At 42.7% G+C, this 17,090-nt stretch overlaps 1 protein-coding gene across 2 annotated transcripts in view; it reads left to right on the top strand.

Annotated features, from left to right (window-relative positions):
- Window positions 1–3,210: 3,210 nt before the first annotated feature.
- The window catches only part of CNOT10 (CCR4-NOT transcription complex subunit 10), a 63,069-nt gene continuing 49,189 nt past the window's right edge, over window positions 3,211–17,090 (top strand). Inside the window, exons 1-3 of one of the 2 annotated variants that reach the window (XM_079933120.1) lie at window positions 3,211–3,405; window positions 14,366–14,460; window positions 15,364–15,525. In XM_079933120.1, coding sequence (XP_079789246.1) covers window positions 3,234–3,405; window positions 14,366–14,460; window positions 15,364–15,525 — 429 coding nt within the window. In that variant the 5' untranslated portion in view covers window positions 3,211–3,233. Of the gene's footprint in view, window positions 3,491–14,365; window positions 14,461–15,363; window positions 15,526–17,090 lie in introns of both variants that reach the window. The other variant, XM_079933121.1, reaches the window with a different exon arrangement.

The raw sequence follows: 17,090 nt of genomic DNA on the forward strand, positions 1-17,090 counted from the left end.
AAAAAAAACCCCGAAAAACCCCACTCTACCTTGCTGGTTTGACACAGAATTAGATATTGGTAATGTCTGCACAACTTTGTGAATATACTAAAAACCATGGAATTATATACTTTAAAATGGTGAATTGCATGGTATGTGCTTATATCTCAATTTTTTAAATTAGTCATTGTCCAATAACAATAACTTATTATTTTTCACCATTCTGGGGGTTGACTGAGCAGTTTTTCTTTTCTTTTTTTTTTTTTTTTTTTGGCTGCATTGGGTCTTCATTGCTGCGTGCAGGCTTTCTCTAGTTCTGGCCAGTGGGGGCTACTTCTCATTATGGTGGTTTCTCTTGTTGTGGAGCACAGGTTCTAGGTGCGCGAGCTTCAGTAGCTGCAGCACGTGGGCTCAGTAGTTGTGGTGCATGGGCTTAGTTGCTCTGCAGCACGTGGGATCCTCCCGGACCACGGATCGAACCTGTGTCCCCTGCACTGGCAGGTGGACTCCCAACCACTGCACCACCAGGGAAGCCCCTGAGCAGTTTTTCTGCTTCATATGATGTTAGCTAGGATCACTCATGTGACTGCATTGAGCTGGCAGCTGGATTGGGCTAGAAGGTTCAAGAAGGCTTCATTCTTATGTCTGGAACCTTGGTGCTGGTTGTCACTTGGGACATCTTGGCTCCCCTTCTCATGGTCTCGCTCCAGCAGGACAGTCTTATAGCCTTACAGCATGGTAGCTGAGTACAAGGGAGGAAAAGTGGACACTGCCATGCCTTTCAAGGGCTAGAACCAAAACTGGCTCAGCATCACTTCTGCATTCTGTTGGTTGGAGCAAGTCACAACTCATATTCAAAGGGAGGGGAAGAGCAGCAATGTTCATATTGGGATGGGAGGGACTGGTGACAACCATTCTTGGAGACAGTCTTCCATAAATGGCAAGGACCACATCGGGTTTGAGGCACTGTGGGTACACAGTGGTACCATCACTAGCTGGTACCATCACTAGCTGGATGCGAACTGACTCACCATGGCTGGTGACCAAGCAGAGTCCCACTGAGATTTTTTACCTCCCACTTTTTTTTTAAATAAATTTTTATTTATTTATCTATTTATTTTTGGCTGCGTTGGGTCTTCGTTGCTGCGTGCGGGCTTCCTCTAGTTGCGGCAAGAGGGGACTACTCTTTGTTGCGGTGCATGGGCTTCTCATTGCAGTGGCTTCTCTTGTTGCAGAGCAAGGGCTCTAGGCCTGCAGGTTTCAGTAGTTGTGGTGCACGGGCTTAGTTGCTCCGCGGTATGCGGGATCTTCCCGGACCAGGGCTCGAACCCGTGTCCCCTGCATTGGCAGGCGGATTCTTAATCAATGCGCCACTGGGGAAGTCCCACACCTCCCATGTCTGAATTAACTCTTCTTCCTCCCTGTAAACGAGGGAGAGCTGCCAATATGGAAAGGTGAGAGAAGAGACCCAAGATGTTTTCCACATAGGCGAATTCTAGAACCTTTAAAGCTGAATGTAACAGTTAAGATAATAGTTGTTTACTAGTCTTGTTACTTGAGAAAGTGGGTTAACACCTCATTTTCCATATCTGTGAAATGGATAAGGTCCAAGAGGTGGGACCACATGTGAGAAAGTGAAAAATGGCTCTGCTGACAAGCCTGGAGACTTAAGAGAAAAACAATTCTTCTAGCAGAACACTCCCAGCGGGACATACACTACACTCACAGAATATGAACATGTTCAGAGAAGGTTACACCATAATTGTGTTTGGGACAAGACAGAAATGAAGCCCTCCATAAGCACAAAAATGAGGGAACACCTCCTTCTTCTAACATGACTGATTTAGCTCCCTGACCAATGACAACTCTCTAGCCTTGCTTTAATCCTCCTGCCTCCTAGATAAAAACTACTAGATAAAAACTAAGACACTCAATCACTGAATTGTCTGTTTCCTGACTGCCTCCAATCCAAAACTGCCAACCCCTCAACTTCCCTAATACCTCTTTAAAATCATCCAGCAAAAGCCCAAATTCTCTCAATTTCCTTTTAATTCCTTTTTTATTGAGAGGCTCCCTACAGTGGCTAGATCAGTAAACACTGCAGGTGTCTTTTTATGTGGGCTCTAACATACTCATCAAAAGACATACTAGGGCTTCCCTGGTGGCGCAGTGGTTGAGAGTCCGCCTGCCGATGCAGGGGACACGGGTTCGTGCCCTGGTCCGGGAAGATCCCACATGCCGCGGAGCGGCTGGGCCCGTGAGCCATGGCCGCTGAGCCTGAGCGTCCGGAGCCTGTGCTCCGCAACGGGACAGGCTACAACAGTGAGAGGCCCGCGTACCGCAAAAAAAAAAAAAAAAAAAAAATCTTGACCAGTATTCTCCAAAGCTGTTAAAGTCATCAGGAACAAGAAAAATCTGAGAAGTGATTACAGACGAGAATAGCCTAAGGAGGGAATTCCCTAGCGGTCCAGTGGTTAGGACTTGGATGCTGGCCCAGGTTCGATCCCTGGTCGGAGAACTAAGACTGCGATTCTGCAAGCGGCGCAGCAGAGCGGGGAAAAAAAAAAAAAAAAAGCCTAAGGAGACATGAATAATTTAATGTGGTATCTTGGACAATATCCTGGAACAGAAAATCGACATTGACTAAAAAAAGGTTTTTTTCATTTTTTTAAATGTTGAATTTAGTTAATAGTAATGTACCAACCAAAGTTGTTTCTTAGATGTGACGGATGTACCATAGTAATGTAATAATTATTCAAGAGGATCACAACAGGGGGAACTAGGTGAAGAGTATACAAGAGCTCCATGTATCATTTTGCAATTTTCTTGTAAATCTAAAACCTCTAAAATAAAATGTTTCGTTTTGTTTCCAAACGGGGAATCGCAACTGTGCCTTCTCACAGAGCTGAGAGAAATCATTAAAAGTGTACAAGCCAAGTGCAAGGCTCAATGCTTACCATATAGATGTCAGGTGCAGTTACTCTGGTTTTATGTAAAATGAGGGACAAGAGCTCGGATACTCGAGAATTCTAACCAGGATAAGCACACAGCAGCGGCGCGCAGCTCCCATCCGGCACACCCAACACACGCGCAGACGCGCGGGTGAGCGCACGTCCGGCCGGGCGCGCGCGCTCACGCCGCAGGGGGCGGGCCGCCGGGGACGCCAGCGTGGGGCGGGGCCAGCCGCAGTTCCCACGCCGGCCGCGGCCCCCGGAAGTAGTGTGTCAGGGGACGCGGCGGGGCGGAAACCGTGCATGGCTGGAGGTAGTGGCACTGCCCGGGGCGGAGACGCTGCTGCTGTTGCTAGACGACGCAAACTAGTCTTCGTCACTTCCTCAGCCCGCCGTCTGCCCACTCCCCAGGCCGGAACCCAGGGGCCCGGAGCCGGAGTGGGCGCAGAGTCGTCCTCCGAGGTCCAGGATAGCGGTAAGCCGGGCAGCTGGTGTGGAGGCCACGCCACCTGCGGGGAACCCGAGCCGAGGCGGGAAGATGGCCGCAGACAAGCCTGCAGGTGAGGCGCCCGCGCCTCGCGCGCTGGGGCGGCGGGACCCGCGGGGGCGGGCAGACCCTATGCTGCGGTGGCGGGGCCCCGGGTGGGGACGAGGGATGGGGACTCCGGGGCGACTCTAATTGGAGCGTGCATTTCTCTCCCCCATCTCCTCCCTTGGCCGTCGCTACTGTGAGTCTTTGGGCCCAAGGTCCGATAGTTTCTTACCAAGTGCAGTATGAAGCCGCTTCTGGCCGCCTTTGCCCGGCTCTCCGGAATATCTCAGATTTAAAAAGCTTAAATCTAGGTGGCCGCTTCACAGACTTTTCGAATTCCCACTGAGGAAGGCAGAGCAAGGAAAGTTCACCCCGGAGATGCGGCTACCTTGATGCCCCCGGCTCGGGCTAGGACTCATCTGGGTGGTTTCCGCCACATCAGCCTGCCTATGGTCAGCGACGTCTTGTGTAATTAGCTTTGTAAAAACAACTTATTGAAATAGGCATAACATTATCGTGTCTCACTTCGAGCTGTGCTCTCTATAATATCTTGCGTTTAGAACCTCTTTTCCCCTTAAGTTTAATCTCGACGATTTTCTTTATGGATTACTGCTCCATTCCTAGAATCTTCTCCATTGAGGAATATAAAATTCTTTCCTGCCTACTCTGGGACGGTCTGGCGTATATTTCCTGTAAGAAAATAATGTTCTCTGTGGCATCCATCCAGGTTTTGTTGGAAGGAACTTAAATGACAGGACTTAGAAGTGGTCAACAGTTAGACTTTTTACAGTAAAATTAATTTTTTTAAAAAAGGAAAAGAGGGCTTCCCTGGTGGCGCAGTGGTTGAGAGTGCGCCTGCCGATGCAGGGGACACGGGTTCGTACCCCGGTCCGGGAAGATCCCACGTGCCGCGGAGCGGCTGGGCCCGTGAGCCATGACCGCTGAGCCTGCGCGTCCGGAGCCTGTGCTCCGCAATGGGAGAGGCCACAACAGTGAGAGGCCCGCGTACCGCAAAAAAAAAAAAAAAAAAAAAAAGGAAAAAATCTCAATGTGCTGTAATTTTTTTTATTAGGTCCTGATCTCAATAACTGACGAACTTGATTTGAAATTAAAGTGAGCCAAGCCTAATATAGGTACAGATGAAAGAAATTGTCAGAGCATCTCTTCAGTAATCTACTAAGAAGAAAAACAAGAGAAAAGGTTTAGAGAGTGAGGCTAAACCTTTAGAGGGCGCTAGAGAATTTTAGGTAGGCTGGTCAGGGAAAGCCTCTGGTGAGGTGATATTTGAGCAGACACCCCAACGAAATGAAGGGGTGAGCCATACGGAATGAGGAGGGGTGGGTGGGAGAAAGTTCCAGGCAGGGAATAAGCATGGCCTATGCAAGCCTGGACCAAGAGGACCAACATATTCCATCTTAGTTTAGGACATTGTCTCTCCCCCAGGTTTACCATTTCTATTCACCCATACCATTGCACTTGCCTGGAATGACCTTTTTAGGCCTAAAACCTATGTTGTTTTCAAGTCCTGTTTCAGTCATAAAGCATTCTTCTACTTATTCATTCATTCGTTCATAAAAATTGAGTGCCAGGCACTGCCTTGGATATTAAAGAAATGGATATGACACACTCCCTGCTTTTGAAGACCTGCTATTCAGTCTGTTAGAGTCAGCCCTATTATAGTGGCACTCCCATTTGGGAAGAGCTATGTAATATATGTAGTAGAAGAATAAGGTCCAGAGTGATTTGGGGCCTTTCTTTGATTGGTTTAAGCTTATAGGCCACAGTGTAGGAAACTTCCTACCTAGATAATAAGGTTGAATTTGTATTAAGTAGATGAGTGTTTAGTGTGGCCCCATGAATCTCTCCGCTCCTCCTCTCCATCCCCATTTCAAGTGCGGTTGTTCTGGCCTTTATCTCTCTCTTTTTTTAAAAAAAAATTGGAGTACAGTTACTTTACAATGTTGTGTTAGTTTCTGCTGTACAGCAAAGTGAATCAGCTATACGTATACATCTGGCCTTTATCTCTTGATGTGGTCTGTTTCACATTGAGCATCCTTCTGAATGGTTTTGTCTCTTCCTATCCAGTCCATTCTTACTGCTGCGTTTTCACTTTATTTCTAAAACACTATTTAGATCATACCATTCCTTGCCTATAAACTTTCTAAGACTGTGCCATTTTTTGTGCATCAGATCCTCACTCCTTAATGTCATTTGTGAGGCTCTTCACAATCTTTTCCCATCTGATACTTCTATATCATCACATCTAGCTCTTCACACCAGAAATGATTCTTAGAAAGTATCATGTTCTTTTGAGTTTCTGAGCGGTAATGCCCTTCTTTCTCTTCTCTATCTGGTGAACATGCTTCTCATTCAAAATCTAGTTTATATGCTGCTTCAACTCTGAGCTCCTGAGCCCAAGACCCTTTTCATGGAGATTGTTCTTCATTAGGTAAGAAAGAGGCCCATGAAAGGATTTAAGGAGGTAAGTGACCTGATCACACTGACTGTGGTAGAGAATGGATTTTTTTTTTTTTTTTTTTTTTTTTTGGCCTCACCTCTCGACCTTTAGATCTTAGTTCCCCGATCAGGGATCAAACCTGTGCCCCCTGCAGTGGAAGCGTGGAGCCTTAACCATTGGACCACCAGGGAAGTCCAAGGATGGATTTAAATGAAACAAGACTGGAAGCTCAGAAACTAGCTGAGACCAGCTAATGTTGTGATATTAATTTATTCATTAAATATTCACCAATAGCCTGCTCTGCCAGACACTGCGAAGTCTCTGTCCATGAGGAGCTTGTAATGTAGCAAGAAAGGCAGATAAACATGTAAACAAAGTAAGAAATAATTCGGATTTCAAGCTGTGATAAATATTGTGAAGAAAAGAAAAAATGAGTAAAAGGATAGAGGATAACTGAGAGCAGGGACCCTACTTTGAGTGGATTGGTTAGAGAAGGAAGGGCTGGCTCTCTTAGAGGTGACATTTGAACAATGTCCTTGCTCCTTGGGAAAGGTTCTGAGTTAAGCCTCAGTTTCTTCATTTGTAAAATGGGGGTCCTAATAATCTTCTAATTTATTCCTAATAGCTTTCTAATTTATTTACCTCCCCAGGTTACAGCTTGTGAGGATCAGCTGAGGTGAGGTGTATGTTTTAGCCCACACCCTCTGGGAAGCAGAACCCGATTAAGGTGTTCACTTTTTGGAAGGTGCAAGCCCAGGATAGTGAAGGTGAGGGAGAGAAGGAAGGAAGGCAAAGGAAGATGAACTACATTACAGCCCTAGCTACTGTTCCATCGTGACCTGTGAAGACACGTAGCAGGTCATTTGCATATGGGACTTTTCTGTAAGGTTTTCGAGGAGAAATTACACTTCAGAATAGTCCATATGAGAGAGAAAGAAGGGATGATTTATTTGTCCAGCTTTCTCCCATTTCCTGTTTCCAGCTGGTCAAGACTCACCTCCTGGAGAATTAATTTACCTGTGCTTCTAGGTTACGTGGCTTCTTAGTGATTAATCAGCCAGCAGTTCTCACACCCTGATTTGTATTTCAACCAAATCATGAAGGGAGGGGGTTCCCATCCACCCTGATCCCATCCTCCCTTTATGATTCAAAGATAAACATTGAAGGGGCAGTTGAAAGTCCTAAGGTTCATGTCCCTATGTAACAGAAAAGCGGTGTGAAACACCAGCAATATTTTAGGGTGATTTATTTGACTTTTGATAGTTATTTGAAAGGAGAAAGTGGCTGGAGTTAGGATGCAAAATCCTAGATTTGAATTTATCTGAGAATTTGGACTATGAGGATGGCAGTAGTAGGCTTAATAGGAAAAGGTTGATGACATTATGAATATGGGAAAGACAGGACCAGATGAGTAATATGAAATCGGGAGAAGAGTACTTGAAGATGGCTTTGAAATTTTGAGCCAGGATGACTGTAAAAATGGTAGGAAGGGGCTTCCCTGGTGGCGCAGTGGTTGAGAGTCCGCCTGCCAATGCAGGGGACACGGGTTCGTGCCCCGGTCCGGGAAGATCCCACATGCCGCAGAGCGGCTGGGCCCGTGAGCCATGGCCGCTGAGCCTGCGCGTCCGGAGCCTGTGCTCCCCAACGGGAGAGGCCACAACAGTGAGCGGCCAGCATACCGCAAAAAAAAAAAAAAAATGTTTTAAGGTTGTAGTTAAAATGGAATATATTAAATTATTTAAGGTAGTTATAATTTTGTTTGAAGGTATAAGTGAAATCAAACATTCATCACGGCCCTTTAAAATGAAAACTCCAAACAGAGTAAGATGTCGACGTTAAATGTAAAAGTTTGAGGAAAATCTAGTCATTCTGAACTTGTAAATTAATAACTGTTAATATTTGAAAACTAGAGTAAATCTCTTCTCCATGCATAAAAACTACTATTTTTTTAAACTAGTATTTATGAAAATAAAAACAGTCATCAGCACTGGTAGCGTTCTGCTTTGCCTGTCTTTCCCAAAGTGTGCTGATATTCTTGAAGCTTGGTATTCTGTTCTTTGTTTCTGCACTGCTGGACAGGGTGCTCAAGTCTATAGCATTGCTGGTCACGTGTTAGTCCTCTGAGCTGTGGAGAAATCAGCCATTGTATGTAGGGCTTTGCTAAGGCAGGTGTACTTGGTCATGTGATAGAAAACCACACGTGAGGTGTGTGAACATTAGCTGGATGGTGGCTTTAGTAAACCTGAATTCTTTTTCTTTGAAATGGCATCCTCATTTAAACTTTTCCTTCACAAAAGCATCAACACTATTTTGCGAGAGTAGCAGTAGATTTCCTTAGGCCTGCATTTCTTTTTACTTTGGGGAAATTTTTCTTTTCTTGAACATCATTGGAGCTGTATTTTGAAAAGTGTAGCTTGTGTGGAAGATCCTCCGATCAGATTTTTTTTTAATAAATTTATTTGTTTTATTTATTTATTTTTGGCTGTGTTGGGTCTTCCTTGCTGTGCGTTGCTTTCTCTAGTTGCAGCGAGAGGGGGCTACTCTTCATTGTGGTGTGTGGGCTTCTCATTGCAGTGGCTTCTCTTGTTGTGGAGCACAGGCTGTAGGGGCGTGGGCTTCAGTAGTTGTGGCTCACAGGCTCAGTAGTCGTGGCTCACGGGCTCAATAGTCATGGCTCACGGGCTCAGTAGTCGTGGCTCACAGGCTCTAGAGCGCAGGCTCAGTAGTTGTGACGCACGGGCCTAGTTGCTCCCCGGCACGTGAGATCTTCCCGGACCGGGGCTCAAAACCATGTTCCCCACATTGGTAGGCGGATTCTTAACCACTGTGCCACCAGGGAAGCCCCTCCAAGCAGATTTTTTTCTTTTTTCTTTTTTTTTTTTTTTTTTTTTTTGCTGTACGCGGGCCTCTCACTGTTGTGGCCTCACCCGTTACGGAGCACAGGCTCCGGACGCGCAGGCTCAGCGGCCATGGCTCACGGGCCTAGAAGCTCCACGGTATGTGGGATCTTCCCGGACCGGGGCACGAACCCGTGTGCCCTATATCGGCAGGCGGACTCTCAACCACTACGCCACCAGGGAAGCCCCTCCAATCAGATTTGAATTGTTAACATTCTGTGTTGGAATGTGTCTGGGCTTTCCGTTAACTGACTTTTTCCAGTTTTGGAAAAGCAGTGTGTTTCTTTTCTACTTAGTTTAAACCTAATTGGTTAGAAATGAAGCCCGTTGGCTTAAAAAGCATCAAAGTCTGTGCGCCGAAGAGCTCTGTTCGCCTAGATGGTCAGCCCTGTTCATTAGGCCAGAGTAGAAGGAAGGTCAGGCTTATGGATGAACGGTCATATACTCTTTCAATTGGCAATAGAGACTATTTTGGGACAAATAAAGACACGTTGTGGAATTACGTGCAGCCTCTTTCTGGTAAGAAGTCAGTAGTTACCAAGAAATTGAATGTTTTAAAGACTGATTGTCAAAATAATACCTGTTCCTTGCAGAAAACTTGAAAAGTGCAGAAAGATAAGGAAAATAGGAATAGGAATCGTATTGGAGTGGGGTTTTTTTCCCCTAGTTTTATCTTGAAGTAAAAGAATGTAGGTAAAATAATAGCTGGTTAACATGTAAAAGTCTGTTTACTGAGCTCAGTTCTCTAAAATGTCTATTTCAGAGACTCTTGTCATCCTTAGAGTCTAGCTTATTAAAGTTGGCTTCTTTCCTTATTTGGAAGATTTTAGGAGACTTTTACAGTTCCTAGAGAATAATGATAGCAGTGGCCACATAAGCCAATCTGCTTCTGGTGGGAAGTAGAAGCTTAAACTCTTCAGTGCCTTGGTGAATTGTTGGGTGTTTCCCTCTGCCTTGTATTTATAATCACAATTTATAAATGACAGTTGGGCCAAAAAGTCCCATTAAAGAATGTCATCTAATTTAGAGAGGCTATATTTTAGAAGAAGCTATGGAGATAACTTGATGGCAAACTAAGAATTTTGGGCATTTGGTTTAAATTTAGTGTACTTCTTTATGAGGGGAGATAAAGTTTTTAAACACTTTAGGTTTCCTAAAAAATTTCAAAGTATTTACGTTCATTGTTAAAATTTTACGGTGAATATACCTAGAGTTGAGGTTCTGTCTCAATCTAAACTCATACCTGGCTTTCTGGGGTCCTGAAATCCTGTGTCCCCATTTTTACACATTTTAAAGAAAATGGTCCTTACTGTTATTGTGCACCTGAAAGTTTTGCAAAGCAGGTGTATTGTGTAAACAGTTGAGTTAACAGTAACTCACTGTTACTGGCTTTCTAAAGAAAAAGCTGTTTGACAGGGTCCTCTTAAACCAGTGAGCTCTCTCACTGGTTTAAACTGTTAAACTATTAGTTTTTGTCCTCCCTGTTACGAATCAATTCTTATTTATTTGTATGCAAAAGTGGAAATGCAATACTAATTTATCTAACTTTAATTATCAGAGGTAATACTTCTAATAAACCCCAATGCCAGGGACTTCGCTGGTGGTCCAGTGGTAAAGAATCCATCCTGCAATGCAAGGGACACAGGTTTGATCCCTGGTCAGGGAACTAAGATCCCACATGCCGTGGGGCAACTAAGCCCATGCGCCATAACTACTGAGCCTGCACACCTCAACTAGAGAGCCCGTGTGCCTCAAACTACAGAGCACTCGTGCTCTGGAGCCCGCGCGCCACAACTACAGAGCTCATGCACCCTAGAGGCCGTGCACCACAACTAGAGAAAAGAAAACCCGCACACCACAACTAGAGAGGAGCTCACATGCTGCAGTGAAAGATCCCACATACCACAATAAATATCTCGCATGCTGCAACTGAGACCCAACACAGGCAAAAATAAAAATAAATAAATAAAATAAATATTTTTTAAAAAACACTGTGAATAAAATTTACCTCTAAAAAAACAAAAACACCCCAAAAAGCCCCAAATACCAGAATACCTTTTTTTGTAGGGCAGATCTAAGTCTTAGATAAGTTCACTTAAGCACAGGTTATATTTTGTTTCTAAGTGTAAGTGGTGATTCTCAAGAGTATTGTAATAATAGGGGTTTTGCAGTGATCTATGGAGCTGTTCACACTAAATCTAATTTCATTGTTTATTTGTATGTTTAAATAAGTATTAAGAAATAAGTATTTTATAAAAAAACAAACAAAAAACCACAATGGAATCCTTAGTTGTTCTGTCAAAGGGAAAGGGGGAAGGAATCCTTAGTTGTTCTGTCAAAAGGAAAGGGGGAAGGAATCCTTAGTTGTTCTGTCAAAAGGAAAGGGGGAAGGAAGCTAATATCTAGTTAAGAGAGTTAGATGGTCAAGGGGAGACCAGACTGAAGATATGACTGATTCCAAGACGTATGTTTTCATTATACCATGATGTCATCTTGACAGAGGGAAATCGGGGGTCTTTGCTTACTGCTTATATGTGCCACGCCAGGGCTTCCAAAAGTCAGCTCTACTGAGGACTCATTTGTTGAAATGATCCTGGAAAACAGGTTTCTAGGCAGTTATCAAAAAGTGCTCACATCATAAGTGTACATACAGTTTAATGAATTCTCACACACCCAGAAGCACCCCCCACTCTCCACCCCATGCATCTTGCAGTCACTAGACTCCTGGAGGTAACCCCTTATCTGAATTCTAAAACCTTGTATTAGTTTTAGGCAGGCATTTAAAAATAAAACTTAAAAAAAAAAGTAACCCATGTAAATTATAAAAATTTAAACAAGTGTTGTCAAATGCAAGTTTATGTGCCTGAAGCACAGTGAGGCCAAACAAACCAAAATGTCAGAGTTTCGAGCAGGGAAAGGTTTACTGCAAGGCCAAACAAGGAGATTGGGTGGCTTGTATTTAAAAAACCCAAACTCCCTGATGGTTTTTGGAAAAAAGTTTTTAATAGGCAAAATTTGGGGTGAGGGCTGCAGGGTGTGTGGCTTTCTTCTGATTGGTTGGTAGTGAGGTAACAGGGTGGTGTCCAGGAATCTTGTGCTCAGCCTGAAGTTACTATCCTCCACCTGTGTGGGGGCCTTAGTTCCTGCAGAAGAACTCAAGAGATGTGTTATATATATTCCTTGAGGAGGAACCAGTACTCTGCACTACTGTTTCTTGACTGCTCCACCTTTGTTTCTGCATTCCCTCCCTTCTCTAATTACTGTTTGAATCTGCCCTTTGGTACTCAGGAAAGGTCTAGGAGCCTGAAGCTTTTTTCTACAAAGAAGAAAACGGGGTGGGAGGGGTGTTCGGAAGGGTTTTTGTATCCAGGAGGACCCCACAGACAGGGTCCTGCTCTGTTTCACAATTGAGAGGAATAGGAAGGGAAGTAAAATCTCTCACTCTTCCATCCCACTCCCTGAAGGTAATCACTGAGTTTGATGTATATCCTTCCAAAGTTTATTCTGTACATATTCAGAAGTACATATCTATGTATATATCTTTACAAAACATGAAGTTCAGTTGTATAATACTGTTTGCAGGACTTCCCTGGTGGCGCAGTGGTTAAGAATCCATCTGCCGGGCTTCCCTGGTGGCGCAGTGGTTAAGCATCCACCTGCCAATGCAGGGGACACGGCTTCGAGCCCTGGTCTAGGAAGATCCTACATGCCACGGAGCAAATAAGCCCGTGCGCCACAACTACTGAGCTGCACTCTAGAGTCCATGAGCCCCAACTACTGAAGCCCTCATGCTTAGAGCCTGTGCTCCACAGCAAGAGAAGCTACTGCAATGAGAAGCCCGCACACCTCAACGAAGAGTAGCCCGCACTCGCCACAACTAGAGAAAGCCCCTGCGCAGCAACAAAGACCCAACTCAGCCAAAAATAAATAAGGAAGGAAGGAATCCACCTGCCAATGCAGGGGACACGGGTTCGATCCCTGGTCCGGGAAGATCCCACATGCCACGGAGCAACTAAGCCCGTGCACCACAGCTACTGAGCCCACTAGCCACAACTACTGAGCCCACACTCCTAGAGCCCATGCCCCACAACAAGAGAAGCCACTGCAATGAGAAGCCCGCGCACCGCAATGAAGAGTAGCCCCCGCTTCCCACAACTAGAGAAAGCCTGCCTGCAGCAACGAAGACCCAATGCAGACAAAAATTAATTAATTTTTTTAAAAAAACTGTTTGCAATCTGTTCCTTTAAGATGTTGAAGATATTTTTCCATGTCAACACAAGTAGACTCAACTTCTTTAACAGTTGTTTAGTGTGCCATTGTATTCCTATACCATGCTTCAGTTAGCAATTTGTTTTTAATTGGAATATATAGTTAGCAATTTCTTAACTGAGGGATATTTAAGGATATCTCTAGTTGTGTTATTTCTAGACATTCACTTTTATAAATAGTGCTGCAGTGAGCATCTTTGTGTATTTGTAGAGTGAATACCTAGAAGTGGGATTGTTTGGTCAAGGCTATGTACATAGACAGGTATTGGCAATTCCTTACCAGGAGGTCTTAACCAGTTTACGCTCAGACCCAACAGGTGTTGTCCTTGAGTAGTTTAAGACTTGGTTCAGCTGAGATTTTTATGTTTATTTTTTAAATTAAAAAAATCTAATTTTTAAAAGAGTAAATTGGGTAGAAATTGTGAATAGTAGAATGTACATGGACAGTTCTGTTAAGGAAGCTTTTTAAAAAAAATTTTTTTTTGGCTGTGTCAGGTCTTAGTTGTAGCACACAGGATCTTTTCATTGTGGTGCACCGGGCTCTCGTTGGGCGCATGGGCTTCTCTCTAGTTGTGGCACGCAGGCTTCTCTAGTTGTGGCACACAGGCTCCAGAGCACGTGGGTTCAGTAGTTGCAGCGTACGGGATCTCTAGTTGTGGGGTGCAGGCTTAGTTGCCCTGCGGCATGTGAGATCTTAGTTCCCGAACCAGGGATTGAACCCACGTCCCCTGCATTGGAAGGTGGTTTCTTAACCACTGGACCACCAGGGAAGTCCCAACGAGGCTTTTTAAATGTATTAATCTTGGCTTTTGGATTTCTTTGCCTGGAAATTACCTATGAGTTCTTATCAATGTAGTTTTCTTACTGTTAAATGTTGCTGTGTTCCAACTGGATTGTAAACTTTTTGAAGGCATTGTATATGTATTTATAATCTCCTTGTGTCTGCAGGGCCTGGCATATTTTCTTGAATATGTGGGATTTTTGGTATATGGCTGGGGGACAGATCTAATATTTTTAAGAGAACACAATATTCTCAGCCTGAATGACCTGACAGACAAAACTGTAATCCGTACATAAGGATTTCCACAGCAAAAGGAAACATTTCTTAAGTTTTCGAAGGAATGGCTTCTTCCTCACTTATGACACTAATAGCCATTGTGGTTGAGAGAGGTCTAACTTTGGCAACTTCATTAGAAAGAAGACAATTAAGAAGAAAACTAGGGATACATTCACTGCATTACTGTTGTTTCTAAAGAACTATAAAACTTGTGTGTTTGCAGATCAGGGAGCAGAGAAACATGAAGGGACGGGTCAGTCCTCTGGGATTACTGATCAAGAGAAGGAGTTGTCCACCAGTGCTTTCCAGGCTTTCACAGTAAGAAGTGGTTTCTCTTAATCTGTTCCATTTTTAGTAACTGTCAAGCATGAATATTTTCACAGTGAATTTTTTAATTTATAATTTTTGTTCTGTACTAATTCAAGAGTTTAAGTTTATAGAGTAGGTTTAGGTTTAAAATTTTTTTTTTAATTGTAGAGTTTAAATATGGTGAAAGGAATGAGAGTAATTTGAGCCATTCCCAAATTTTTGTGTTTCCATAAACATATTTTAACTGTCAATGTTGTTTTTAAGTCTCTTAAATTTAGATTTGTAGTATGTGAGTCAGTCTTTTCATTTTACTACTCTCTTCAGTTCTCTTCCTTGACTGTACTTTAAAGTGGAACCCCAAAAGTTTATTGTCAGAATTTTAACTTTTCTGACATTAAACGATATGAAAGAAAACATTATTTGATTATTAAGTTACATACATGTAAGTGGAAGAACTTGATACTTGGGTATTCCAAGTATACTAGAAATTAAAATTTGGAGTAATTAATCATATTACTTTTCTTGGGTAGCCTTGGCTATTATACCTTGCTAGCAATATGTACTAATATATATTATATCTGATTATAATATATACTATATATAGGTATATTACATACCCATATATGTGTGTGTGTCTTGTAGATATAATGCACATGTATCACTGTTAGAGTTTCATTCTTTGGAAATAAATATCCACATTTTTTTTTCAGTTTTATTGAGATATAATTGACATATCACAGTTTCTTAATTGGCATGACTCTTACTTCAACTAGTGACTTTAATTAGTATATTTAGGGGAATTATATCTGTCTTTGTAAGAATTTTTAAATAAAGATCACTGAAATATATTTGGAAATGAATGTATAGTTCTTAAAGTTGGTATGTAATTTTGTTTGTTTGTTTTTGTTTTAGGCTGGAAATTATGATGTCTGTCTGCAACATCTTGCCTGCCTACAAGATATAAACAAAGACGATTATAAAATAATTTTGAATATAGCAGTAGCTGAGTTTTTCAAAAGTAACCAGACAACAACAGATAGTTTAAGACAGACACTTAATCAGCTGAAGAATCAGGTGATACATAAATGAATTTCATTATAAAAATATTGTGGTGCTCTCTAGATTGTGAAATAAAGTTAGTTAAGTAAAATTAATTTCACTTCCTATCTGATATTAATAGCATAATTTCTAATATAAAACATTTGTTGGTATTAATTTTATTTGTATAAAATTCTTATTCCAGGAAATGAAAGGTATGTTGTGTGATTTTATTTTGTATTGGTTTTTTTTTTTTTGACTGCATTGGGTCTTCGTTGCTGCGCACAGGCTTTCTCTAGTTGCGGCGAGTGGGGGCTACTCTTCGTTGCAGTGCAGGCTTCTTCTCATTGTCGTGGCTTCTCTTGTTGCAGAGCACAGGCTCTAGGCGCTCAGCCTTCAGTAGTTGTGGCACACGGGCTCAGTAGTTGTGGTTTGCGGGCTCTAGAACGCAGGCTCAGTAGTTGTGGCGCACGGGCTTAGTTGCTCCGTGGCATGTGGGATCTTCCCAGACCAGGGCTCGAACCCATGTCCCCTGCATTGGCAGGCGGATTCTTAACCACTGCACCACCCGGGAAGTCTTTCTATGGGGTTTTGAACTTGAACAGAATAAGCTAATACACAAAATTTGAATGAGCTTTGGAGTTTTGAGAAAGAATTAAAATAGAAATATGTGAGAAGAGTAGCTGCCGAGATTTTATCTTATTTGTAACTGCAAAGATCTGATTATTAATAATAATGTCAAACTGTTTTAGCATTTTGGATTAGGAGATGATTAACTGATCAAATAGAAGATATTCTGATTTATATATGGTTTGGGACTTGCCTTGGTCATTAGGCATAACAGTCACAAGGGTAGACCTTTGATATTCAAGAGGGCTAATAGCAGACCTTTAGTGCTTACTGTGTAACAAGACCTTACGTAACTAAGAACCTCATATAGGACATCTCACTTATTCTTCCCAGTAGTCCTGTGAAGTAGCTACTATATTTTTTCTCATTTTACAGATGGGAAAGCTGAGGTACAGATGGCTTGGATAAATTGTCAAAAGACACAAAGCTTTTAAGTAATAAGAGCTACATGAACCCAGTTCTGTTTGTGTTTTTAGTTACTGCTTCATGCTGTACAAGGTCTTGAGACCTTTTTGAGCCCCCGTCCTGGATTCATGAGTACCACCATACTGTGGAAGCATCACCTAAAATGTGACATGGTTAGAAATAAGAGACCCCTTCAGGCTTTTCATGACTTTATAGGAGTAAAGTAATTATTCAACCCTATTAAAATTCGTCAATGAAAAGGAGAATAATAGCCAACATTTATTAAATGGTTATTACTTGATTCCATATTTCATATTAAGTGTTTTTTATGTCATATCTCATATAATCCTCACATTCAACCCTTGTGGTAGGTATTTGTTATCGCAATTTTTAATTTTTTTTATATTTTATTTATTTATTGGGCTGCACTGGGTCTTAGTTGTGGCATGCAGGATCTTCGTTGCAGTATGCGGGATCTTTCCTTGCGGCACACAGGCTTTCTACTTGCAGCACATGGGCTCTCTCGTTGTGGTGCACAGGCTCCAGAGCGCGCGGCCTCAGTAGTT

The sequence above is a fragment of the Stenella coeruleoalba genome, assembly GCF_951394435.1.
Source record: "Stenella coeruleoalba genome assembly, chromosome: 10".
Lineage (NCBI taxonomy): Eukaryota > Metazoa > Chordata > Mammalia > Artiodactyla > Delphinidae > Stenella > Stenella coeruleoalba.